Source organism: Choloepus didactylus, chromosome 12 (assembly GCF_015220235.1).
Source record: "Choloepus didactylus isolate mChoDid1 chromosome 12, mChoDid1.pri, whole genome shotgun sequence".
NCBI lineage: Eukaryota > Metazoa > Chordata > Mammalia > Pilosa > Megalonychidae > Choloepus > Choloepus didactylus.
Window position 1 is genome coordinate 40,802,411 of NC_051318.1, and position 27,935 is coordinate 40,830,345.

The 27,935-nt window shown below is 35.8% G+C and overlaps 1 protein-coding gene across 1 annotated transcript in view; it reads left to right on the forward strand.

Moving 5' to 3' along the window:
- The window catches only part of UGGT2 (UDP-glucose glycoprotein glucosyltransferase 2), a 319,097-nt gene that overhangs the window by 139,485 nt on the left and 151,677 nt on the right, over positions 1-27,935 (forward strand). Inside the window, exons 12-15 of the mRNA XM_037799694.1 lie at positions 1,517-1,667; positions 12,847-12,966; positions 13,875-13,960; positions 14,475-14,610. Coding sequence (XP_037655622.1) covers positions 1,517-1,667; positions 12,847-12,966; positions 13,875-13,960; positions 14,475-14,610 — 493 coding nt within the window. The remainder of the gene's footprint in view (positions 1-1,516; positions 1,668-12,846; positions 12,967-13,874; positions 13,961-14,474; positions 14,611-27,935) is intronic.

Consider the following 27,935-nt stretch of genomic DNA (forward strand, 5'->3'; position numbering starts at 1 on the left):
GATCTTTGATAAGGCTCCCAAAGCCACGGAACTGGGACATATTAGTCTTTTCAACAAATGGAGCTGGGAGAGTTGGATATCCATATGCAAAAGAATGAAAGAGGACCCGTACCTCACACTGTACACAAAAATTAACTGGAAGTGGGTCAAAGACCTCAATATAAAAGACAGTACCGTAAAACTCCTAGAAGATAATGTAGGGAAAACATCTTCAAGACCTTGTATTAGGCAGCCACTTCCTTGACCTTAAACCCAAAGCACAAGCAACAAAAGAAAAAATAGATATGTCACACTCATCTCCTGATTAATTTTTTTTTTTAAGTTTGCTCTGTAAAGCAGTGCCAGCCAGAATTGTCTAGGTTACAGATTTGCAGAGCTGAAGTTGTTTGTACAGGCCAACTTAAAACTCTTATAAAGGAGCATTATTAAGAGTTTTGTTATTCTGTCTTTTTTAAATCTAGATAATTTATAGTCCCCTTTGGGGACTGAATTCCAAAATCTATGTATTGCTTTATTCTTATTCTATTCATTTCTGAAAGGTGATGTAATGTCCATGATTGAATTTTTTAATAAAACCTTGGGTTAAATATAGTAGATAAGAATTTTAACACTTGATTTTAAGAATAATCAGAGTTCCTCTATTTTTACCTTTTAAATCATAAACAACTTTAACAAATTCTATAAAGTCTTATCTTTATATATACAAGGGAGTACCGAGAAGCACTGTATATATTCCTGTAACATTCAAATTCCAGCTCTGCCACTCCTCTAGCTGAGTGACCCTGTTCAGGATATTTCATGTGTCTGAGCCTCATTTGCATCATCTTAGATTTCCTGTGGTTGTTGTGAGAGTCAGAGGAGCTTGGTTTGGAAAGTACTTGGCTCTCATTTTTCAGACAGTAAGAGCTCAATAAACAGTAGTTGAATATTAGTTTAAAGATTCAGATTGCCCAAACTTCTTGCCAGCAGGGTTATTTACTCTTGTTATTTAGCAGTAAGACTTTCTATCATGTTTAAGAACTATTGAATTATTATATATCCAATTAGAAAATTTAATTTGTATTCTAGACAGATGGGTCTAGACAGCTTTAATGGGTCTCCCTCTGTACTAAAATTTTACATTTTAGGGGATGATGATTTTATTTAATTTTCTTAGTAGGTGATTAAAAAGTGACCTAATATATTTTTTCCTCATTTTTGCGTTGTTTAGGGGACATATCCTTACTTCTTTGGTAAAGAATACAAGAATATACCTTATACATTGTTGTCTTATGTTTTAAATAATAGCAAGACTTTATTACTAGTAAAAAAAAAATAAAAGAAATCCTCAACAAGTATTTACCTTGGATAACTAATTGCCCTATTTGTTAATGAGTTTAATTTAATAATATTTTCCTGATGTTAGTAAAAATACAAATGAAGCTTGTTTCTAATGCTTTGAGAAGTCCATCAAACTTTTAAGGATTTTTCTAATTCACAAATAAAAATAAAACATTTCTTTTCTTTGAACATAAAGTATTTTGGATATGCTGAAATTGGAAGGAAAAATGATGAATGGCCTTCAAAATCTTGGAATCCACAGGGAAGATATAAGCAAATTTTTAAAATTAAATTCTCATGTTTGGGATTCTACCTATGCATTAGACATTCGGCGTTCTTCTATAAAGGTAAGTGCTCATGTAATTCCTTGTTCTAAAATGTTCAGTGGATTTTAGGCTTAACATAAGACCAAATATTAGCAGGCTTTAGAATAAATGTAAACATTTTAGAGAGAGGTTATAGGAGTGCTCAGTGGGAAGAAAAAGTAAAAATACAGACTAATCTCCTCTCCCTCTTGTAGCTTCTTTCCCCTTCCTCATATTCTCCGTATTTCCTTGCAAGTATACTCACTCATTCAATATCCTTTCTATATTTAAGATAAAACAAAAAATACAAGAGCAACAAAATAACCATAAGAACAACAGCAGCAACAAAGCATTAAATAGTTAAAATTAGAGGAATGTAGGAATACCACCTTATATAATAAAAGTCTTGCCTAGACTACTTGCAGTGACCACTGAACATTCTGGTCTTTATATTACAGCTTGAGAGGAACTTTTAGAAATCTGGTCATGTCCCTCTCATACTAAAGGTCAAAAATAATCCTTAGTATGACTTATGAGGCTGTTCCATTCCTTCATTCCTTAGATTTTGGAAGAGTCTTTTTACCACTGTCCCTTATCATATCCTTGGAAAGTGTTTTTTCCTCTCTTCTTACAGTTATTTCCTATTCTTTATACAGACCTCAGTGCAAACAGTACTTCCTAAAGGAAGTGTTCCGTAAGCATTTCATATATGCATTTCAGGGGCTCCCCAAGACCACCCTTAAGTTTGGTTCACTAGATTCACTAGATATGATTCACTTGAACAACTTAGAGGACCCAGAAGTTGTTATTCGCGGAGTTACAAAGCACAGTCAGCAAAGGGAAAAGGCATATGGTGTGAAGTCCAGAGGAAGCCAATGCTAGCTTTCCAGGGTTCCACTCATAGTGGAGTTGCACAAGGCATAGTTAATTCCCCTAGCAACGAAGTGTGACATGTATTAGGTACTGCCTACCAGGGAAGCTTGCATTAGCTTGAAATTTAAAGTTTTTAAAGACAGCCACATGTGACTAATCTCAGTCACTGAAGCTCCAGACCCTCAGAGGAAAAGCACGTGTTCATCATAAATTATTGTTTGCATGGACTGTTTAGACAACCTAAGACAGTATGTCGGAAGGCCTAAGTGTGTGAAACACTATCAGTTAGAACGTTCCAAGAGCTCAATTAGCAGAAAGTGGCCAAGAACAAGTCACAAAAACAGGCCTTTCTTGGGAATGTGCAAGATTTGAGCAACTCCGGTCTGCTCCTCGCACACCCATGTGTGTGTATCTATTATATGTGATTTTTCATACCCACATATACATGTATATGTGTATGTGTATGTATTATGTCGTAGAACTATATTTAGCGCAGTTATTCTCTGATGTCTGTTTCTTACTAGATTATATAAAATTCATGAAGGTAAGAACTTTATTTTTCTTTCTTCATTTTATTCTTGGTTTTAGCTTAGTACCTGGCATATAGCAGATGCTCAACAAATAAAAATATTTCTTAAATGAATAAATACCTTAAACCACATAAAACATTTTTTAATGATGAAACTAGAAGCATTCCAATTCCAATATGATCAATAAAAGTATGTCCATATAACCATTATGATTTAACATTATTATAGAAGGTATAACTTTAAAATGAGAAAATAAAATTCTTTGTATGGCATAGGATTGTATAACTAAAACTCCCCGAAGAAAGCCATTATAATTAATGAGACTTCATTAAAATGGGTTTGAAGTGACATTTCACAGGTCAAAAGCTTCTTCCAAAAACCATTTGGGAGACATAATGGCTTTTTCATAATAACAAAAAGAAATCAACTTAATTATCATGGTAATCTTAACTAGAATGGAATATTATGTAATAATCTTAGTAACTAAGAACTAGTAATAAAAACTGTAACTTAGCTTGGGAAATATAAAAGAAGGATAAAAGGATACATTGAAAGACATGCCAAATTCATGAATATTGTAAACCTGTCAGTTCAGCCTGCAAGAATTCCTAAATTTAATACAATTCTAATAAAAACCCTAATGGTATTGTTTATAAACTTCGTAAAATATTTCTAAAATGATGTGAAAGATGAAACCATGAAGCTATATAAACATAAAAGCTATAATAACTATAACTAAACACTATTGTAGATGAGTTTGACAGAAAATTTGATCCAGAAATAGAGCGTAGTATATGTAATAATTATGATAAAATTAGAATCACAAAATCACAAGAAATGGAAGAATAATTGAGAATGGAGTAATATGGTTGCTCTTTTGAGGAATGAAAGTCAATGTAGATCTTTACCTCATACCCAAAAAAAAAAAGTAAACTCCAGTAGATTGAATAATCAAATGTCTTAAGGTAATAAAATATGAATATCGATGACTTCTGTTCATCAAAAAAGTACCGTAAAATTAAAATGTAAATTAAGACAAAGGAAACTATTTGGGAAAAAGCATTAGAAAAAATTACATACTTAAAATATATAAGGGCACACATAATCAAGAAGATAAATATTAAGATTCCAATAGGAAAATATGCAAAGGACATGAATATTCAGCTTCCTGAATAGGAAGTACAAATGACTAGAAAACAACTGGGAAAATATACAACTTCACTAGAAAAGAAATGCTAATTAAAACAGGTATAGTTCTTCATTTATCCAATTATCACTAATTTTTAAAATAATGTTTTATGTAGAGAAGGGTGAAGTGACAAGGCACACATATTGCTAAAGAGAGCATAAATTGGCACGGCCTTTCCAAAAATTATGGCTGTGGTGATCAGGTACCTTACAAATGTTCACATACTTTATCTAGTAATTTCACTTCTGGGAAACTACCATAAAGAAACAGTAGGAAATGGAGAAAAATCTTTATCCCTAGAGATATGGTCATGACTGCATATTTTAAAAATAAACAAATTCAAAACTGCTTTGTGTGTGTGTGTGTGTGTGTATATATATATATATTTTTTTTTTTTTTGATTTTCAAAAGTTTATTTCAACATAACTATATGCTTACAGAAATACACTCATATTGGTTAATAGAATGCAATTTAAATTTAACTTATGCTACACAATTTGAACCAAAAACTTGGTACATGGTTTAGGATGTAAAAAAAAAGGGATTTGCAATCAGGTTTTTCATTACAAATGTATAAAAGATTCTATTCTCCCTCAAATGCTGCTATAGCAGACAGCAAGAACCATGAGAAATTTACCTTTGGTTTTCTTCAGAAAAATAACACGTATTGCACTGTAAAAGTTTTAAAAATTGGTGCAAAAAAACATTGTTGTAATGTTTCAATGCCAGCTTACAAAGTTCAGTAACTAATGGATGTGTATAGGGGAAGGAAAGTGGATAGCCTATGTACACATGGTAAAACTGTAAAAGCTATCTGATTTTGTTAATATTGCATGTAGACTGCAAATCTACACAAACCAAGATTCAGATAATTCCTTGAGTCTGAATTAACACTATCAGCTCAGCCCATCTGCTGAGGTCAACAAGGAAACTCGGCACACTGGCTGCAAGTTTTACTGATTTACACAATAAAGAACAAAATTAAGTTTCATCCCCAGCTCTTCAGTCCAGAACTGAAACTTTCTACTGGAAAGGTATTCCTTCCTCAAGAGTCAACATTCATGGGGTGACATGCCATGGATCTACCTAAGTTTAAATTTGTATGAGCACTCATATGCAAAATAGTCCCCAAAGTTCAAAGACCACCTAACTTTAGAAATGACTCAAAAATAAAAAGGGACTTTTTTGGAAGACTACGGTAGAATATCCACCCAGTTATAAGAAGCCTTGTCAAACACATGTAGCTCCTTGTGAATTTTTTCTAGTTTTTTCTAGTTTTTAGACTAGAATGTTAAATGCAAAAATATTCAGGAAATGAAATCTCTTAATATTGATCTCTAAAAACATTGTTACTGGAAATTGTGTGGGACTTGAGGCCTTTCTTCTAGAACATAAGGACTTGATTGTCAGGCCTATATTAGGTTCTGAATCTTAATGCCATGTATTTGTACTTAATGAAAATTTTATCATTGAAAGTATATTGGTAATATGAACTCTCTGATCCAGCTGGGAGTTCTTCCATTTGAAAAAATGTGATATTTGTTTGGAAGTTGTAATTTTCTCAGTTGCTTTACGTGTATATTAATGAAATGTTGTAAATTGTATATCCGTGCAATCTATTATTCCAACATTTAAACTGTGTTTATAAATATAATTTAATACCAGTGACAATGGCTATGTCCTCATATTAAGTAAAAATAAAGAATTATATGATCTTATCATGTAAAATGATGAACCGAGGATCAGAAGGAAATATATGAAAATGTTAACTATTATCAATGAGTGATATAGTTTAATGGATAGTTCAAGTTTTTTTCTTTATGTTTTTCTATGATTTCCAAATAATTCTTTATGTTTTTCTATGATTTCCAAATTTTTAACAAAGGGTATGTATTAATTATTATAGGGTTAGGAAATAAAAAGTTTTTAAAGGGAAAATAAATCATAACCTCTTTGAAGTGCTTGCTCATTGTTAAGTATGAAAATTTAAGGGATTCTTTCTGAAATATCATAGTGATTATAGTTACTCTTGTTCTACTTGAACAAATAAATTTAGTCTGCCAACTCAGAAACCAGGGGAGTACAGCAACACCAAATGGATGCCATATTTCCTGGGCATCAAGGACCCCACATCAAGAAAAATGATATTAATTATTTTGTTACAGCCTGTATATTCTAACAAACTAAATGATTTGGTATAAATGTTTATTGTTACTGTTTTCTACTACTCTTTAGACCATCTTTCACTGGCTAGATATTACTTTTACTTTTCCTTACTTTAAGCTCAACTATGGATGTCTTTTCTAGAATTGTTTTATCATAAAAAGAAATGACAGTGTTAGTGATCTTAATACTTCGACTTATGCCTTTCATTTTGAGCGTTCATGCTTTTCAGCTTTTGTAGCAGGATGCTGGGAGTATAAATAATACTGAGAAAATTAGGGAAGTAATTTTAAGGCTATTCAGATATAGAAAGTAGATCTGTAAAGAAACGCGCCAACTCTCCTTATAAAACAACACTCTGATCCCTCTAAGGTGAGCAGTAGAGGACAACCACTCCATGTGGGGAGGAGCAGTTAGACTTTTAAGCTTGAAAGCTGTTCCTATTGCCTCTACCCTCCACAGATTCACATTGCCCTTGGCTGTGTCTTGCAGATTCTGACAAGCTTTCAAATGTCAGCCTTAGGTGGTGCTCCTTCTTTCTCAACCTCTCTGCTGAAAGTGTTATTATAGAGCCTTCCTTCATAGCATTGATCAGTCTATTAACTGGACAAGTCTGCCACAGTTCTGGAAACCCCCAGGAAATCTAATCTACAGATTCCCTTACAAGCAGTATGACTGGTTCTGGAACCCACAGATTGTGTCCTACCTTTATAATATCACCTAGTCTCTTGCCCAGATCTTGAACACCTTCAGGAGACATTCTTTTCCAAGGAATTTCTAATTGACATAAAGTAATTACTTTTTTTACCTCATTTTTTAACAAATCAAATTTTTTCACAGTTACTGTACTCTTTTACTTTTCCTTGGCATTTATTTATTTATTTATTTATTATTTCCTGGCAGTCCAACATTGAACAAAAATAGGAACTCTTTTAGTTTCCTGGCTATTAAAGCAAATACCATGCATTGGGTTGGCTTAAACAATGGGAATTTATTGTCTCACAGTTTTGAGGCCAGGAGAAGTCCAGAATCAAGGTATCATGAAGGCAGTGCTTTCTCCCAGAAGACTGAGGCATTCTGGGGCTGGCTGCTAGCCATCCTTGGTCTTTGGCTTTTCTGTCCCATGGCAATGCATAGTGACCTCTCCTGGCTCCTTGGTTCCATTGACTTCCAGCTCCTGGCTGCTTCCTCCATGTGTCTAAATTTCATTCTCCTTATAAAGGTCTTTAGTAATAGGATTAAAACCCATCCTGATTCAGCTGGGCCATACTGTAACTGAAGTAACATCATCAAAATGTCCTATTTACAATGGATTCACACCCACAGGAATGGATTAAGATTAAGAATGTATTTTTCTGGGGTACATAGCCCCAAGCCACCACAGTCTGCCTTCTGGACCCCAAAAAGACATGTTCTTCCCGTATGCAAAATATGTTCATTCCATCACAATATCCCCAAAGCTTTACGTTATTTCAGTAACAATGCTAAATTCAAAGTCTCACTGAAATTGGTTATGGGTGTGGGCACAATTCTATCTGTGGACCTGTGAAACCTAGAAAACAAGTTATCTGCTTCCAGTATACAATGGAGGGACAGGCATAGGATAAACAGTCCAATTCCCATAGGGAGAAATTGGAAGGAAAACAGGACTCACAGGTCCCAAACAATTCCAAAACCCAGCAGGGCAAACTCCATTAGAATTCAAGATCTGAGAGTCATTTATGAATCAATGTTTTGTCCCCTGGGCCTGATGGAGCAGCATTTACACCCCTTTGAAGTACTTTCACAGTGGCCATGCTTTCCTTAAACACTGGGGTGAAGACTCCACTCTCTCCAAGCATCAGGATGATGGCCAGTCTCTCTACAAATGACAAGACACAGGCCCCACCCTCTCTAAGTGGCAGCACTTTGCATGAACAATGGGCATGAATGCTGGGGTGAACCTCCCTTTCCACACACATGGGTGGGCCTACTCTCTTGGCCCAAGGAGATTTCTTTGGTGCAGACCCTGGCTTCCATGGTTCTGTCTTTGAAGTAATTTGTCCCTTCTCTATCCCTTTCAGTCCAGGCTGGCAGTGATTCTGCTCATACAAATTTTACAAAAACCTTATCGGCTTTGCATGTAGTTGTCAGGGGTCCAGACCACCAGATAGTAGAACTTCCCACAGATACTTCCTGTATAACTGCATTTCTAATCCTGACTTCCACTGAAATGGCTGACTAGATCCATGTTGAGTTAAACTCTCACATAGAGTCCTAATCTCTGGGGACTTGCTTTCTGGTAGCTCAGGAGGTCCCTGATAGAGCCACTTCTGGCCCTAGTCTCAGACACACTATCTGGATAGTCTCAGAATTTTCCAAACCATCATTTTCTGGTTTCTTTGTGCTTAAGAGTTCAGTTCTCAGCTTATACTTTTCCTCTCACATTTTTGCTATAAGCTGAAAAGAAAAGCCCAGTTGCATTTTCCACACTTAGTTTGGAGATGTCTTCAGCTAAATATCTCATTATATTGGACTACTTTGGTCATGGAAGGGACAGCATTTTGTTCCAAATGGAATAAACACATACTTCAGATATGGGTTTGCCTTCCCTGCAATGTTTCTGCCAAAACTACCATCCATGGACTTACGGAATGCCTTATCCAACCTTATGGTATTCCACACAGCATTGCTTCTGATCAAGGAACCCACCTTATGGCTTTTTGTAAAGCATATTTTTAAAATCTAGTTCAGAAGTACTGGGCTAATGCTATAATTTTACAAATGTTTGTAATTACATGTACAGTTGAGTCATATAAAACATGATTTCAGGTATATTCAGCTACCTGAAATCTACCCAGAAAGGGAGATAATTTAAGTTCTGTTTCTTAAGCCTATGATTGAGCTTGAGAGGAAGGGCAAATATTTGTTGTTCCTTAATTACTTTCCATTTTCTACTGCCTTTTATGATATGAGAATCTCACTGTACTCTGCTTTATATGTGATTGTGACTCAATATTACTAGCAATTTATGGAATTGTGAGGGGTAATTGTACCTTTTAATCTCCTAAAGTGGTGACTTTAGAGCATAAAATCTATGTAAATTGCAATAACACTGTATAAAACAAAAAATAGATATAACAAGAAGATTTTATGGTTTCCTAAACAAGAAAGAAAGATTTGGTAAGGTGGTCAATGTTGCCAAGAAACATATTGAAACACCAAAAAAAAAAAAAAAAAAAAAAAAAAAAATTTAATTAACAGTATAGTAAATTCTCAAGAAGTTTTTATTGATAGTGTAAGGAAATATGAAATGTCTGAGATTTTACCCTATTTGCAAACCATTAAGTTAGCCTGCCACAGTTTGATGGACCCTTGAATTCTTTTCATCTTTTGGCTGTTGTGAATAATGCTGTTACCAACACTGTGTACAAGTATCTGTGTTAGTCCCTGTATTCAGTGCTTTGGGGTATATATCTAGGTGTAAGATTTTTGGATCATATAGCTATGTTTAACTTTCAGAGGAACTGACAAACATTTTGTAGTGGCTTCACTGTTTTACATTCCTACCCACCAGCAATGCACAGGCATTCTTCCTATTTCTCAACATCGTCCAAACATTCATTCATTCATTCATTCATTCATTCATTGCTATCCTAATGGGTAAAAATTGGTATCTTGTTGGGGTTTTTATTGCATTTCTTTATTGGCTAATGATGTATATACCTAGGAGTAAAATTTCTGGATCATATGGTATTTCTATGTTTAACTTTCAGAGGAACTGACAAACTTCTCTGTAGTGGCTGCACTGTTTTACATTCCTACCCACCGGTAATGCACAGGCATTCTTCCGATTTCTCAACATCATCCAAACATTCATTCATTCATTCATTCATTCATTTATTGCTATCCTAATGGGTGAAAATTGGTATCTTGTTGGGGTTTTTATTGCATTTCTTTATTGGCTAATGATGTGGAGCATCTTTTGTATACTTATTAGCCATTAGAATATTGTGGTGATTTGGAGCTGTATATACCCCAGAAAAACATGTTCTTAAATGTAATCTATTCCTGTGATTGTGAAACCATGGTAAGTAGGACCTTTTGATGAGGTTACTTCAATTTAGGTGTAGCCCACCTCAATCAGGATGGGTCTTAAACCTATTACTGTAGTCCTTTATAAGCAGATTGAAATTTAGACATAGAGAAAGCCACAGAGGGAGCAGCCAGAAGCTAAAAATCAACAGAACCCAGAAGAGAAGGGAAAGACTAGGAGATGCCACCATGTGTCTTGCCATGTAACAAATTAAGGACCAAGGATCGCCAGTAGCCAGTCCCAGAACCCCACAGTCTTCATGGAGAAAACATTGCCTTGACAATGCCTTGATTGAATTTTTCTTCCATATCTCAGAACAATGAGCCATTAAATTCCCATTGTTTAAGGTGACCCATTGCATGGTATTTGCTTGAGCAACTAAGGAAATCAAAACAAATATCTTCTTTTGGAAAATGTCTGTTCAAGATCTTTGCCTGGTTTTTCATTGGATTATTTGTCTTTTTGTTGTTGAGTATTAGGAGTTTTTAAACATAGTTTAGATATTAAACTTTTATCAAATATATGATTTCCAACAATTTTCTCCCATTTTGTGAGCTGTCTTTTCACTTTCCTGACAGTGAAAGTGTCAGGACAGAAGTTTTAAATTTTGATGAAGTTGAGTTTACATATTTTTTTGTAGCTTGTGCAATATCTGAGTCCTTTGCCAAATCCAAAGTCATGACAATTTACCCGTGTTTTCTACTAAGAGTTTTGTGATTTAGTTCATATATTTAGGTCCTTGGTCCATTTTGAGTTAACTTTTATATATGGTTTGCAGTTGGGGATCCAAATTCACTCTTTTACACTCAGAAATCCAGTTGTCCCAGAATCCGTTGTTGCTGGGATTATTCTTTCCCCATTGAATGGACTTGGCACCCTTTTTGAAAACCAATTGGCTATAGATATGTGGTTTTATGTCTACACTCTCAATTTTATTCCATTGGTCTATAGTCCTCTACTTTCGCAAGTACCACACTATTTTGACTACTGTAGCTTTGTACTGTTTTGAAATTGGGAAATATAAGTCCTGCAACTTTGTTCTTTTTCATTATTGTTTTGGTTCCTTGGTTCCTTTGCAATTCTATACGAATTTGAAGTTTGACTTTTCATTTTTTTCAAGGCCTTGGGATTTTGCTTGATATTGCAATAAATCGTTTTGGGTTGTATTGACATTCTACCAATATTAAGTCTTCCAGTCCATGTTATTTCATTTATTTAGGTCTTCTTTAACTTTTCTTCAGGAATGTTTTGTAATTTTCAATGTACAAATCTTTTTAGAGTTGATCCTAAGTATTTTATTCTTTTAGTTGCTTTTGTAAATGAATTTTTCTAAAATTTCCTTTTCAGATTGCTCATTGCTGGCGTATAGAAATACAACTCATGTTTATATGTTAATCTTGTACCCTGCAGCTTTGCTGAGTTTGTTTATTAGCTTTAGCAGCTTTTTTTGTGGATTCTTCAAGAGTTTCTATATGTAGGATCATGTCATCTTGAAATACATGCAGTTTTACTTCTTCCTTTCAAATATGGATTTCTTTTACTCCTTTTTCTTACTTAATTACTCTTGCCTAGGACATCTTTTACAGTGTTTAATAGCATTGGTGAAATTGGACATCCTTGTCATTTTCCTAATGCTAAAGGGAAAGCTTTCAGTCTTTAACCATTGAACATGTTAGCTATGGGTTTTCCTGAATGCCCTTTATCATGTTGAGGAAGTTCACTTATATTCCTAGATTTTTGAGTGTTTTTCTCATGTAATGGTGTTGGATTTTGTCAGATTCTTCTGCTTCAATTGAAATGATGATATAGTTAATTCCCTTAGTTCTATTAATCATGCCTGCATGCATGGAATGATTTTTTTATGTTGAACCACTCTTGTATTCCTGGGATGAATCCCACTTTGAATTGTGTATCATTCTGTAATATGCTGTTGGATTCAGTTTGCTAGTATTTTGTTGAAAATTTTACATTTATATTTATAAGGAATATTGGTCTGTAATTTTTTTTCTTCTCATGTCTTTATCAGGGTTTGGTATAACTGTAATTCTGACTTGATAGAATTAGTTAGGAAATATTTCCTCCTCTTCTTTCTATGGAAGAGTTTGAAAAGGATTTGGGTTGATTATTCTTTAATTTTTGGTAGACTCACTAGTGAAGCCATCTTTTCCTGGACTTCTCTTTGTTAGAAGTTTTGTTATTTTGCACATAAAATTTTTGCACATAATGTGTTCCTTAATTTAAACAATAATGAGCTGACTTCTGTATTTAATCAGAAATACAGAAAATCCTACGTATATTATCATTTTCATTTATATGGTGAAAGGCTGTCTTAGGAAGTTGTTTAATGATTATCTAAATATAGCTATCACAGATATTTTGATTATTTTTTAGTGGATTAATGACTTAGAACATGATGATTTGTATGTCTCGTGGCCTGCAAGTTATCAGGAACTTCTGAAGCCAACATTCTCTGGAACTATACCTTCTATAAGACGTAATATTCATAATTTGGTAAGTTTTATATTTTGCTGATTTGGGTGCATCTTTTATAAAGATATCAATCTTTTTAAATTTTACTGCTATTGGGAAATAGGCATCAGAGTTGTTAGGAAGGAACTATTTGCTGGCAACAAGCTTGAGGTGGCATGGGTGACCAAGTACAAAAAGCTAGCAGTGTCACCTAAACTTCCTCTTTTAATTCAGCCTTCATGTACTTTTATAATATCAATTGTAAGTTTTAAGTTTATTGATTACTTTTATATCTTCTCAAAGAACTTTATTATAGAACTTTTCCTTGTTCTATGTTATTAGCTACTATTGATTAAAGTTTAACACTTTTCAGACAAAAATATATAATATCACTTTAATATAATATACATAAATATCACTTTCATCTCTGCATGAAAGTTCATTATTACAGTGTTAAATATCTAAACAACTTTAAGAGAACCTTGTAATGTGTAGGAAAATGAGGACTTTTATTGTTTTTTCACATAGGAAGTGAGTATCTTATTTACTACCAAGAAGTTATTTTAACACCATTTTGGTCAGAAAACAATTTCTGTTTCCTTTTTTAAAAACTTTAACACAGAAAATCCAACAAATATTTAGCATAATGTATTCTACTTATGTAAAGTATACACTTTATACTGTGCTTCTAAAAAGATAATTGATCTAATATTAGATTCCATGTATAATTATCTTTGGATGTTCAGCTTTTAGAAATATTTCATAAATTGACATTTTCTTAGATACATTTCCTTAAAATTCCTTAGAATACCATTTCCAGAAGTTTCTAAAAAATTATACCTTGAATTTCATACTTTTTAGCTACAGAATTTAGACTGTACCTGAATTTTGTAAATATCCTAAAGGGTTAAAACAAAATAGTGATTATGTTCTATCTACTTTTCTTTTAGGTTATGTTTATTGATCCTTCTCAAGAATATACCTGGGATTTTATGAAAATTGCTGAACTGTTCTATTATCATAAAGTTTCCCTTAGGTAATTGCCAATTTATAAAATTAAACTGTCAACTGAAGGAAGTCCACTATACTCATGTTATGTTAATCAGAGTATTAATGTTTAATTCAAAGCAATGTTTAGTTCTAGTGCCTGATACAACATAGGTGTATGTTGTCAAGAATCATCTGCCTTAATTCATAGACTCCGTTAATCAAAGGTGTCTGATCATCTTCCTGAGAAAATGGTCTGATGACTTTGGGGTCTTACAGAGAGTTCCTTTTCCCTCAGATTGTATTAAGATAACATGTTTACTTTTTTCCCTAAAGAACAGGGTCCTTTGATAATGTCACAACCAGAGACAGTTTAGCATTTTGTAGTTATGCAAATAGTTATGTGGACTTGGTTGAATAGGCATTACAAATCAAACTTTTTTCTCCCATCTACTAACACATTCCCTCCATCTCGATGTTTAGGCTAATGATTTTTTTTTAATAATGATTTATTGTGGTTTAAGAAACAGTTAAGATATTCAAGATTCACCTTCTCTTCCCAGAATTGGTTTTGTGTTCATTCTTAATACAAATGATGAAGTTGATGGAACAGATGATGCTGGAGTTGCTCTTTGGCGAACTTTCAACTATATTGCAGAACAACATGACGTATCACAAGCATTTATGTCCATAGTACATGTGAGTCTTTGCAATACATATACTTTCTGTAGAATGTATAGTTTTCTTGTATTTCTGTCATAATTACTTATTATTATTATAGCATTTTACAACTTATCAGACCTATCATGGGGATTAATACAAATGATTAATTTAATTCTTGCATCTCCTAACTGAAGTACCTAATATTAGCCTCTCTTTATACATTTAGGCTTTGCCAAAATAAACTCATTTACTTTGGTTTAACCTGGCCATTAAAGTAATTTAAATTGTGTACATTAGTTTAGAGGAAATTATATTAATAGAAAATTATTAATCAGGTATCAATATGTGAACTAGGTCTTGAACAAAATCATGAACAAAAAGGTCACTGCAATGTTATTTTAAATGATAAAGTATCTAAATGCTTCTTAGAGAATGTCAAAGAAGGGGATCACATAGGGACAGTAAATTGGTGTGAAAGAGCTAAGATTGATTCTGAGCTTGGCAAAGAGATTGTAGAAGAAAAATCAGAAATTGATAAGCACTGGATTAAGAACGAACAAGAAAGTAGGAAGATTATTTGATAATTGAGGTTTTAAATCTCTTATATGGCCTATTATGGATGTACAAATCTAACAAAGAGCTATATTATTAAGAAAGTGAAGTTATATCTTTAAAATTATATTCATTGGATTTTTACTTGTCAACCAAAATTATAAGGAATGACTCTTCATTAAACTTAGAAAGAAATTTCCATTGCAGTGTAAATTTCCTGCCCTGATTGCATATATCCCAAGAAAACCATTAAATATCTAATTATTTCAGTGTCCTATGATATTCAAACTACATACACTCTAATAATTTGAGGGAAGAGTTTTCTCTGTAAAATAGTGCTATGGGTTATGTGCTAATATTGTATCTAAGTATATTATTCACTAAGTGGTGTAAGAGTTTATAATGCGAGGGACTTAGGTGACTGCAGCTTGTATCTTTTATAAAGGTCAGTTTGATAGCAAAAGATGAAAAACATGAAGATCTTCAGAAAATGTCTTTACCTAAACTAACTTAATTATCTATATTGAATCACAATTGTACAAGCATTCAAGTATCAGATCTTCAGGTGTGTGTGATGACATATTTGTCAGTCCCTTGTCTTTTGAATGATCCTACTGTGATGTTAAACTCAGGGCTATAATCTGCTTGGAAAACCTAACTATTACATTTATTACACCATAGGGGTCAATACAAACTATTGTAAAAGTAAATGTTAAATATGTAGCATAGGCTAAAATTTGTGCTAAAGAACTTAAGAGAGAGAGGGAGAGGTAGAAGGAGATGGAGAAAAAGAGAGAGAGAAATAAATGAGGAAGGAGTATAATAAAAAAGTATATTAAAATTATCTGGGATTTGGAGGGTGAGAAAATAGGTAGTTATTCAAACTGTATATGCTGTGACCCAAGTTTTTTTATCTCAGAATCTCATAGAAAGTCAGAACATTAATGAACCAGTGTTTTGTTGGAAGTATATTGTACTCTTTAGATGACTTAGAGTAAAAATATGGTCCAAAATCACTACTATACAGCCTAATTAACTTAGAATTTGAGCAAAATAGTTTTTAGCAAAGTGTATGAATTATAAAATCTTTTAAAAAACTAATTTATGACTTTCAGTGACCAAATTTTCATCTGAATTAGGTGATTTGAAAAGATAATAGCAGAAGAGAGGAGAAATATAGTAGAAGACAGCCAAAATAATAACAAAATATATAAAATTATTAGAATGCAATAGTGAATTATGGAAGCATAGATATAATATTTGTAGTAAAACAATCTGACTTAGTATCCCAAGTGTACTATACAGAAGCTATACAAATTTAACAAATAATTTAATATGCTCTCCTTATCTTAAAAGATTATTTTAAAGTTCAAAGAAACATATTTAGTGGATATTTCATGAATGCATGGTTGAGAATGTAAAAACACTTTAAAACCAGCTTTTGTCCATGATGGAGTAACTGACAATGAACTAACCCTCCCAGATTAAGCAAATGAGATAAGCTTGACAATCAGTTTATCTTTCTGCCTAGGTTCTCTTTCAGGACTATAGGGCAAGTGGAAGAAACCCAAAGCACAGCAGTATCTAAGTTGAGGAGACTGAAACCTGGAATCTAGCTAAGGAAGTGGCTGGACTTTGTGGAGCAAGGTCCCGGGGAGTACAGAGATGTACAAAGAAGAAGTTCGAGAAACTTTTCTTAAATGTTTAGATAAATAGCAAACTGTACATGTTTAGTATGGGACTCCATCAGATTGAACAATGAAAAACTACTGAGTAAAAAACTACTACAGGGGAGCTATGAACTAAACAGCAATTAGAGATCACACAGGACTAGGAGATGTTCATATTCTGAAAAGCCAGATTAGGGAGACTTCACTGAATTTTCTGGGAATTCATTAAAGACCATCAGAATATCCCTGCCTTAGGAATATGTTTATCCCAGCCCTAGAATAAGAGGTGCTGGATCTGCTCTAAAAAGAATTTAAATGAACCTGTGAATGGATGAAGCTACTTTATGAATAAATTAATTGCCTCCGGAGCAAAATCAACACTTTTTAAAAGATTTCAACAAAATTCAAATACTCAACAACATAGTATACATAATGGCTCACATATAATAAAAAATCACTAGACAGGATAAAAGCAATTTGAGCAAAGATACTGTTCTAGTTTGCTAATGCTGCCGGGATGCAAAACAGCAGAAATGGATCAGCTTTTATAAAGGGGGTTTATTTGCTTACATGGTTACAGTCTTAAGGCCATAAAGTATGCAAGGTAACACATCAGCAATTGGGTACCTTCACTGGAGGATGGCCAATGGTGTCCAGAAAACCTCTGTTAGCTGAGAAGGCACGTGGCTGGTGTCTGCTCCAAAGTTCTGGCTTTAAAATGGCTTTCTCCCAGGATGATCCTCTCTAGGCTGTAGTTCCTTAAAAATGTCTCTTAGTTGCTCTTGGGACATTTGTTCTCTCTTAGCTTCTCTGGAGCAAGAGTCTGCTTTCAACGGCCGTCTTCAATCTGTCTCTCTTCTGCAGCTCCTGTGCTTTCTTCAAAGTGTCCCTCTTGGCTGTAGCTCCTCTTCAAAACATCACTCACAGCTACACTGAGTTCCTTCTGTTTGTCAGCTCATTTATATGGCTCCACTGATCAAGGCCCACCCTGAATGGGTAGGGCACACCTCCATGGAAATATCTCATCAGAGTTACCACCTACAGTTGGGTGGAGCACATTTCCATGCAAACAACCTAATCCAAATGTTCCAGCTAATCCCCACTAATATGTCTGCCCCACAAGATTGCATCAAAGAATATGGATTTTTCTGGGGGACATAATACATTCAAACCACAGATACTTAGGAAGATCAAGATATGACCTAAAAAAAAGGGGACTTAGGGGAAGATGGCAGAGTAGGAATCTCCAGGAATCAGTCACTCCACCAAAACAACTATTGAACTGGCAAGAACTCCCTGAATCAAACAGTTTAAAATTCCTATTTCTTGAGAAACACTTACAGCATCCAGTGAGTTAAAGGGCTGCATTAACCTAGCAAATACTGAATTATGAAAACACAATCTTAAAAGCCATAGAAAAGGTTCTTGCTGCTTGTTATGGTTTACTAATGCTGTCTTTTTGCAAAACACCAGAAATGGATTGGCTATTATGAAGGGGAGTTACTTGGTTACAAACTTACAGTCTTAAGGCCATAAAGTGTCCAAGGTAAGGCATCAGCGAAGGGTACCTTCACTGGAGAAAGGCCATTGGTGTCCAGAAAACCTCTGTTAGCTGGGAAGGCACGTGGCTGGCGTCTGCTTATTCCCAGGTTGCATTTGAAAATGGTGTTCTCCAAAATATCAGCTTTCAACGGCCGTCTTCAAAATACCTCTCTTGGCTATAGCTCTTCCAAAATGCCACTCTCAGTTGTTCTCCAAAATGTCATTCACAGCTGTTCTGTGTCTGGGCCTGTGTGGCTGTTTTTAAAGTACTCCAGCGAACCAATGAAGATGTGCCCTGAATGAGCTGGGCAACACCTCCATAGAAACAATCCAATGAAAGGTCTCCCCCTCAGATGATTGAGTCATATCTGCATGGAAACACTAACATGTCTGCACCCACAAGATTGCATCAAAGAACATGGCTTTTTCTGGGGGACACAATATATACAAACCAGCACAGTTCCTTTCCTGGTTCCTTGCCCTAAGTCCCTCACTTTTATAGCCAACTGATTTTTTAAAAATTCAATTTTATTGACATATATTCACAAGCCATACAGTCATCAACAGTGTACAATCAGTTGCTCAAAGTACCATTGTATAGTTGTGCATTCATCACCACAATCAATTTTTGAACATTTTCATTACCACAAAAAAAGAATAAGAATAAAAATTAAAGTAAAAAAGAAAACCCAAAGCATCCCATACCCCCCATTGCTGCTTATTATTCATTTACTTTTTGTCCTCATTTTTCTACTCATCTGTCCATACACTGGATAAAGGGAATGTGAGTCACAAGGTTTTCACAATCACACAGTCACACAGTGTAAGCTATATAGTTACAGAATCATCTTCAAGAATCAAGGCTACTGGGTTGCAGTTCAACCTAGTTTATTATTATAAAGGGGGTTTATTTGGTTACACAGTTACAGTCTTACGGCCATAAAGTATCCAAGTATTTCCTTCTAGCTATTCTAACACACTAAGAACTAAAAAGGGATAGCTGTGTAATACATAAGAATAACCTCCAGAATGACCTCTCAAATCTGTTTGAAACCACTGAAACTTTATTTTGTTTCATTTCTCTTCCCCCTTTTTGTCCAAGAAGGCTTTCTCAATTCCTAGCTGCCAAGGCCAAGCTCATTCCTGAAAGTCAGATCCCATGTTGCCAGGTTGATTTACACCCCTGGAGTCATGTCCCATGTAAGGTGGAGGGCAGTCAGTTTACCTCCAGAGTTGGTTTAGAGAGAGAGGCCACATCTGAGCAACAAAAGAGGTTCTCTGGGGGTGACTCTTAGGCACAATTATAAAAAGGCTTAGCCTCTCCTTTGTGCCAACTGATTTTTGACAAAGGTGCCAAGTCCACTCCGTGGAGTCTCTTCAACAAATGGTAATGGGAAAACTGGATGTTCATGTGCAAAAGAATTAAGGTGGACCCTTACTTCACACCTTATACAAAAATCAACTCACAGTGGATCAAAGAATTAAATATAAGAACCAGACTGTTCTAGTTTGCCAATGCTGCCAGGATGCAAAACACCAGAAATGGATTGGCTTTTATAAAGGGGGTTTATTTGGTTACACAGGTACAGTCTTATGGCCATAAAGTGTCCAAGGTAATGCATTAGCAGTCAGATACCTTCACTGGAGGATGGCCAATTGCATCTGAAAACCTGTGTTAGCTGGGAAGGCACATGGCTGACATCTGCTCTAAGTTCTGTTTTCAAAATGACTTTCTCCCAAGATGTTCCTCTCTAGGCTGCAGCTCCTCTTCAGAATGTCACTCTCAGTTGCTCTTGGGGTGTTTTTCCTCTCTTAGCTTCTCCACAGCCAAACTCGGCTTTCAAAGGTCATCTTTGAATGTGTCTTTTAGCTGCATCTACTCTCAGAGCAAGTACGTGTTCTTCAAAGTGTCCCTCTTGGCTGTAGCAAGCTCACCCCTTCTGTCTGAACTTTTATAGGGCTCCAGTGAACTAATTAAGGCCCATGCTGAATGGGTGGGGCCACACCTCCATGGAAATTATCCATTGAAAGATCTCACCCACATTTAAGTGATCATTTCTCTACAGAAACATCCAATCAAAAGTCTCCACCCCAATCAAAAGCAATATACTTCCTGCCCACACAATACTGCATCAAAGATAATGGCATTTTGGGGGACTGCTCTAGTTTGCTAATGCTGCCAGAATGTAAAACACCAGAAATGGATCAGCTTTTATAAAAGGGGTTTATTTGGTTACAAAGTTACAGTCTTAAGGCCGTAAAGTGTCCAAGGTAAGGGGGTACCTTTACTGAAGGATGGCCACTGGTGTCCGGGAAACCTCTGTTAGCTGGGAAGGCACTTGGCTGGCTTCTGCTCCAAAGTTCTGGTTTCAAAATGGCTTTCTCCCAAAATGTTCCTCTCTAGGATGCAGTTCCTCCAAAATGTCACTCTTAGTTGCTCTTGGGGTGTTTGTCCTCGCTTAGCTTCTCCGGAGCATGAGTCTGCTTTCAACCGCCATCTTCATACTGTCTCTCATCTGCAGCTCCTCTCTCAGCTTCTGTGCATACTTCAGAGTGTCCCTCTTGGTTGTAGCTCCTCTTCAAAATGTGACTCTCAGCTGCACTGAGTTCCTTCTGTTTGTCAGCTCGTTTATATGGCTCCAGTGATTTAATTTAGATCCACCCTGAATGGGTGGGGTAACACCTCCATGGAAATTATTCAATCAGAGTCATCACCCACAGTTGGGTGGGGTGCATCTCCATGGAAACATTCAAAGAATTACAATGTAATCAACACTGATACGTCTGCCCACACAAGGTTACATCAAAGATAATGGCATTTTAGGGGACATAATACATTCAAACCGGCACAGGGACATAATACATTGAAACCAACACACAGAACTATAAAACTCCTGGATGAAAACTAAGGAAAGCATCCTCAGGACCTTGGACTTTACACCCAATGCACAAACAACAAAAGAAAAAATAAATAAGTGTAACTTCGTAAAAATTAAAAACATTTATGTTTGAAAGGAGTTTATCATGAAAATGAAGAGATAACCAACTCAGTGGGAGAAAATATTTAGAAACTATATATCCAATAATGATTTAATATCCAGAAGGTATAAAGAAATCCTTCAATCAACAATAAAAAGAAAACCAGATTAAAAAGTGGGCAAAAGGCTTGAATAGACTTCTCTCCAGAAAAGATATACAGATGGCCGAAAGGCACATGAAAAGTTGCTCAACATCACTAGCCATTAGGAAAATGCAAATCAAAGCCACAATAAAATATTTCACACCTGGTAGAAAGGCCATTTTCAAAATGGAAAATTACAAGTATTGGAGAGGATGCAGAGAACAGGAACACTCATTCATAGTTGGTGAGAATGAAAAATGGTGCAGCTTCTGTGGACAACAGTTTGGCAGTTCTTAAGTTAAGTACAGAATTACTGTATAACCCAGCAGTCCCACTTCTAGGTATATACCCCAGAGAATTAAAAGCAGGGACTCTCAAACAGTTATTTATACACCAATGTTCATAGCGGCATCATTTACAATTGACAAAAGATTGAAGCAATCAAAGTGTTCATCATCTAATGAATGGATAAATAAAATGTGGTATATGCATACAAGGGAATATTATTCAACCATAAAAAGGAATGAAGTTCCTATCCATGTGACAACATGGATGAACCTTGAAGACATCATGTTGAGTGAAATAAGCCAGACACAAAAGGACAAATATTGAATGATCGCCTCACTAATATGAAATAATTAGAATACGCAAACTCATAGAGTCAGATTCTAGAACATAGATTATCTGGAGGCAGGGAAGGTGTAAGGAATAGGGAATTTATGCTTAAATTGTATGTAGTATCTATTTGGGCTGATCATAAAATTTTGGTAATAGATAATGGTGATGGTTGCACAACATTATGAACATAATTAACAGCACTGAGTTATATATTTGAAGATGATTAATAGGGGAAATTTTAGGTTGTGTATATGTTACTAGAATAGATTTTTTTAAAAAAAAACAGGGCTGTACAACACAGTCAGTAAACCCTGTTGTAAACAATGGACTATAGTTAATAGTACAATTATAAAAATGTTCTTTCATGAATTGTGAGAAATGTACCACACTAATGCAAGATGTTAATAATAGAGTGGTATATGAAAGTCCTCTATTTTAGGCATGATTTTTCTGTAAATCTTTAACTTCTCTAATTTAAAAAAAAAGATAGACCTCCACCACCATCGTGCATGTATTTGCATATTAATATTCAATTTTAAAGTTTAGAAAATGAACCAAATTCCTGGATAATTAAAATATTTATGTTAGAAAGAGAATGATCTGATTTTTCTAAGTTGCTAGTATCATGAAGTAGGTTAATATATCATAGAAAGAAAATCTGTAAGATTTTGAAAAAACATAACAGTCTAGTGTCTTCTTTTTTTTACTATATACTACCTTGCATTTGGGTTGGGAACATGTAACTAGGATTGGCCAATGAAATGTAAATGGAGATAACATAGTTTTCCAAGCTTGGTGTTAAAGACACCATGTTGGCCCACCAATCTATCTTTTTTACCAGCTGATTGAATACAGTTAGGAAATAATGATTGACAGATTGCACTGAAAACAAAATTCAGCTACATACTGTTTTATTTAAGACACAAGCATAAATCGTCTGTCCACAAAATAAATATAAAACTAGACAATAATGTAAAAAAAAAAAAAAAAAGAGTATCTATTCTGGGCTCACAGTCACTGACAGGGGAGCAGCAACAGTGTTAATGGCTGATTTCTTATGAGAAAGATTGGAGGCCAGAAGACAATGGAATGACATCTTGAAAATGTGGGGGAAAAAATGTCAACCAAAAATCCTGTATTCAGCAAAACCGTTCTTCAAAAATGAAGTTGAAATAAAGTTATTCACTGTTAAACAAAGATTGAAGAAGTTTTATTGCTGTTTCACTGAAACACTTAAGGCAGTCCTTTAGGCCGAAAGGAAATGACATGCAATGGTAATTCATATGCATAGGACAAAATGAAATGATAGTAGTAAAGGAAATATATATGTGTGGGTAAATGTAAAAGATCATGTAAATATATTTTTTTGCTATTGTTTTCTTCTTTAAAACCCAAAAGATTGCTTAAAACAAAAGTGTTAACTTACTTTGGTATACTATCTATGACAATAATTGCACAAAGGAAGAGAGAGGAAATGGAGCCGTTTTGATTCTGAGATTCTAGATTTTACTAGAATTAAGTTACTATTAATATGAAAATATATTTTGGTAAATTCAGATGCAAATAGTAGTTACTAGAACAAACAGCAAATAGTAATTACTAGAACAAACAAAATAAGTTTAAAAATATAATTTTAAAAACATAAGAATATAAATGGTATACTAAGGCATATTTTTTAAGCTAAAAAGAAAACTGTAAAGGAAGAACAGATGAATAGAAAACAATTGAGATAAAAGAAAACATATAACAAAATGGCGAAGGTTAATCCAATCACACCCATATTTATATTGTGAATGGACTTAAACATACTATAAGAATAGTGTAATGGTTAGGTTCATGTGTCAACTTGGCCAAGCACTGGCTTAACCATTACTGCAAGGACATTTGTGTGACTGGTTAATAAACCAGAAAGCTGGTTTATTAAATCATCAGTCAGTTGGCTACAGCTGTGACTGATTACATCAATGAAGGGCGTGTCTTTCACTAAGAGAATTCAAGCAGGTAGATTTAATCCAATCACTTGAAGACTTTTAAACAAGACGGATAGAGGAACTTCACTTCTTTGGCTAGCCAGCGAAGCGTTTCTTGAGAAGTTCATTGGAGTTGCCAGTTAGCTGCCTGAGGAGTTTATTGAACACCTTCATTGGAGTTTCCAGATTGCTGCCTGCCCTATGGAATTTGGACTCATGCATACCCACAGTTGCCTGAGACACTTTTATAAAATCTTATATTCATAAATATCTCTTGTTGATTCTGTATCCCCAGAGAACTGTGACTAATACAGCTTGATACCAGAAGTGGTTTTTGAGAAACAGAATCTTAAAATGGGATTTTACAGTTGGTTTTCTACCTTGATTCGATTCAAAGGCACTAATGACTCCATTTCCAATAATCAAGATGGCACTGAGAGTCCATGGCGTGAGTTGTCAATGGAGATACACAAAATGTCACTATTTGATTCTCCTAATCATACTCTTGTACAAAGGAACGCTCTGGGTGACAGTGTTTTTAGCACCTTCACAGAGTTTTGCAGAGTTAAGAGGTATAATAAGGTTGGCTGGTTGTTCTTAGATACTCTGGTGAAGTTATAAGAGAAAGGGACGAGCTAAAGGCTTCAGATTTGAAGATGTAAAGTTTTCTGTGTGTTCCCTGAAAGAAAATCTTATTTCCTGTGGCCACATACTTGAAATTTCTGAAAACCAGACCCAGAGTCTATGTGTGCAAGTAGCAGATTTGCAACATAAACTAAAATTTCAACCTCGCGGGGTGTCTGCCATTGAAATAAAGGCACCGATTGGAAAAGAATGGGATCCTGAAACTTGGGATGGGGACATATGGATTTCTAATAATGGTATTGAGGATATTGGAACCCTGGATTCTGCTGAGTCTTTGTAAGATACACCTGTAGTAGTCTGTCCTGAGGAAACAGCACCCCCACCTCCAGCATGCCTGAGGAGATAGCTACCCAACCTCCAGCCTCCTTTGAGGAAGCAGCTTCCCGATCTCCAGTCTGCCCCAAGGAGCCTGCCATCTAACCGCTACCTAAAGAGATTAACCCTTCAGTGCCTGCTAAGCCTGTAATCACCTCCCCTGAGGAAGCAGTCCTCACTCCTCTGTATGGAGCAATTAATTCTGTTTCACGAGATGAAACTGCAACAGAATTTCCTGAAGTAAATGGGTTGAGGGATACTTCTAATTCTTTTCATGACCTACCCCCACCACCAATCTTTGCTTCAAGACCTATAACTAGTCTAAAGTCCCAACAGGTGCCAAAGGTAAGGTACAAAGTGTGACCCATGAGGAAGTATGCTATACTCTAAAAGGACTGTATGAGTTTTCCAATTTATACAGGCAGAAATCAGGGGAATATATGTGGGAATGGATATTAAGGGTGTGGGATAATGTGGAAGGAATATAAAGTTGGATCAAGCTGAATTTACTGATATGAGCCTACAAAGCAGAGATTTTGCATTCAGTATTGTAGTTCCAGGGGTTAGAAAGGGCGTTAACAGGTTGTTTGGGTGGTTGGCTGAAACATGGATGAAAAGGTGGCCGACATTACCTGAGGTCCAAATGCCAGGACTGCCCTAGTATAATGTAGAGGAGGGGATTTTAAGGCTTTGAGAGATTGGAGTGTTAGAGTGGATTTATCATGAAGACCTCACACACCTCTGGAATGTCCAGAGGGCACACCATTTCCCAGGACTGTGAGGAATAAATTTGTAAGACTAGCTCCATCATCCCTGAAGAGCTCTGTAGTTGTCCTTCTCTGTAGGTCAGATATTTCTGTGGGAACTGCTGTTACTGAGCTGGAATCCTTAAACACAGTGGGGATAATTAGATCCCGAGTTGGCAGAAACCACATGGCAGCAGTTAATTGCCAAAGACAAGGTGGGTGTGGCTACCATAATGGAAAACATCTCAAAGCAGGAGTCAAAATAATCTGACTTGCAGAGACTTATGGTGTTGGCTAGTAGATCACGGAGTACCTAGTAGTAAAATAGATGTGCAGTCTACTAAATTCTTGTTTGATCTGTATAAGCAGAAGAATTCTAGGTCAAGGGAACAAAAATCTACCTTGAAATACAAAAACAGACAGTCATAGCCCCTTAATCAATTTCCAGACTTGAGACAGTTTACAGATCCAGAGCCCCTTGAGTGAGGGGAAGGCCAGGTACACTTGGGGAAGGTCCCTGTTACACTGCCAACAATTTATGCTGTACATGTTCCTCCCAGTCTTCCCCAGCAGGACCTACAGCCTTTTACCAGGGTAACTGATCAGATATTTTGTGGATTATTAGATTCTGGTTCAGAAGTGACATTAATCCCAGGAGACCCAAAACGTTACTCTGGTCCATCAGTCAGAATTGGGGCTTATGTAGGTCAGGTGATTGATGGAGTTTAGCTAAGTTCCATCTCACAGTGGGTCCCCAGACCCACCCATTCTGTGGTTATTTCCCGAGTTCCAGAATGCATAATTGGAATAGGCCTACTCAGCAACTGGCAGAATCCTAACATTGGTTCCCTGACTCATGGAGTGAGGGCTATTATGGTGGGAAAGACCAAGTGGAAGCCACTAGAACTACCCTTGCCTAGCAAAATAGTAAACCAGAAGTAATACCAGATTCCTGGAGGGATTGCAGAGATTAATGCCACTCTTAAGGACTTGAAGGATGCAGGGGTGGTGATTGCCACCACATCCCCATTCAGTTCTCCTATTTGGACTGTACAGAATCCTGATGGGTTTTGGAGGATGACAGTGGATTATCATAAGTGTAACCAGGTGGTGACTCCAATTGCAGCTGGTGTTCCAGATGTGGTTTCATTGCTTAAACAAATCAGCACATCCCCTGGTACCTGGTATGCAGCTATTGATCTAGCAAATGCTTTTTTCTCAATAGCTGTTAGTAAGGACCACCAGAAACAGTTTGCATTCAGCTGGCAAAGCCAGCAGTTTACATTCACTGTGCTACCTCAGGGTTATATCAACTCTCCAGCCCTATGTCATAATATTTTCCACAGGGATCTTGATCGTTTCTCCCTCCCACAAGATATCACACTGGTCCATTATATTGATGATATCATGTTGATTACTACTCTAGATTTTTGGCAAGTTATTTGCATGTTAGAGGATGGGAGATAAATCCAACAAAAATACAGGGGCCTTCCATCTCAGTAAAGTTTCTAGGTGTCTAATGGTGTGGGCATGTCAAGATATCCCTTCTAAGATGAAAGATAAGCTGTTGCTTATGGGCCCTCCTACGAACAAAAAAGAGGAACAATGCTTAGTTGGCCTCTGGATTTTGGTGACAACATATTCCTCATTTGGGTGTGCTACTCTGGCCCATTTACTGAGTGACCAGAAAAGCTTCTCCTGTTGAGTAGTGACCAAGACAGTTTTCCATTGACTTTAATCACAGGGTCCAGTAGTACTGAGAGACGCCCTAGGGGATCTCCTATATTCCAGAAAAACTCTTCTTTACCTCCACTAGGAAAATTTTTGCTTCCTGTCCCTGAAAATTTAAGCTCTGCTGGTCTACAAGTGTTAGCTTCCACCAGGAAACACAATAGTAATTCTATTGAACTGGAAGTTAAGACTGCTACCTGGCCACTTTGGGCTTCTCAGGCCTCTGAATCAACAGGCAAGGTAGGGGATTACTGTACTGGCTGGTGTGATTGATCCTGACTATCAAGGGGAAATAGCACTGCAACTATACAGTGGAGGTAAAGAAGAGTTTTCCTCGAATGCAGGAGAATTCCTAGTGCATCTCTTAGTAGTACCATGCCCTGTGATTAAAGTCAATGGAAAACTGCAACAATCCAGGCAGGATACCAATGGCCAAGAAAATTCCAGAATG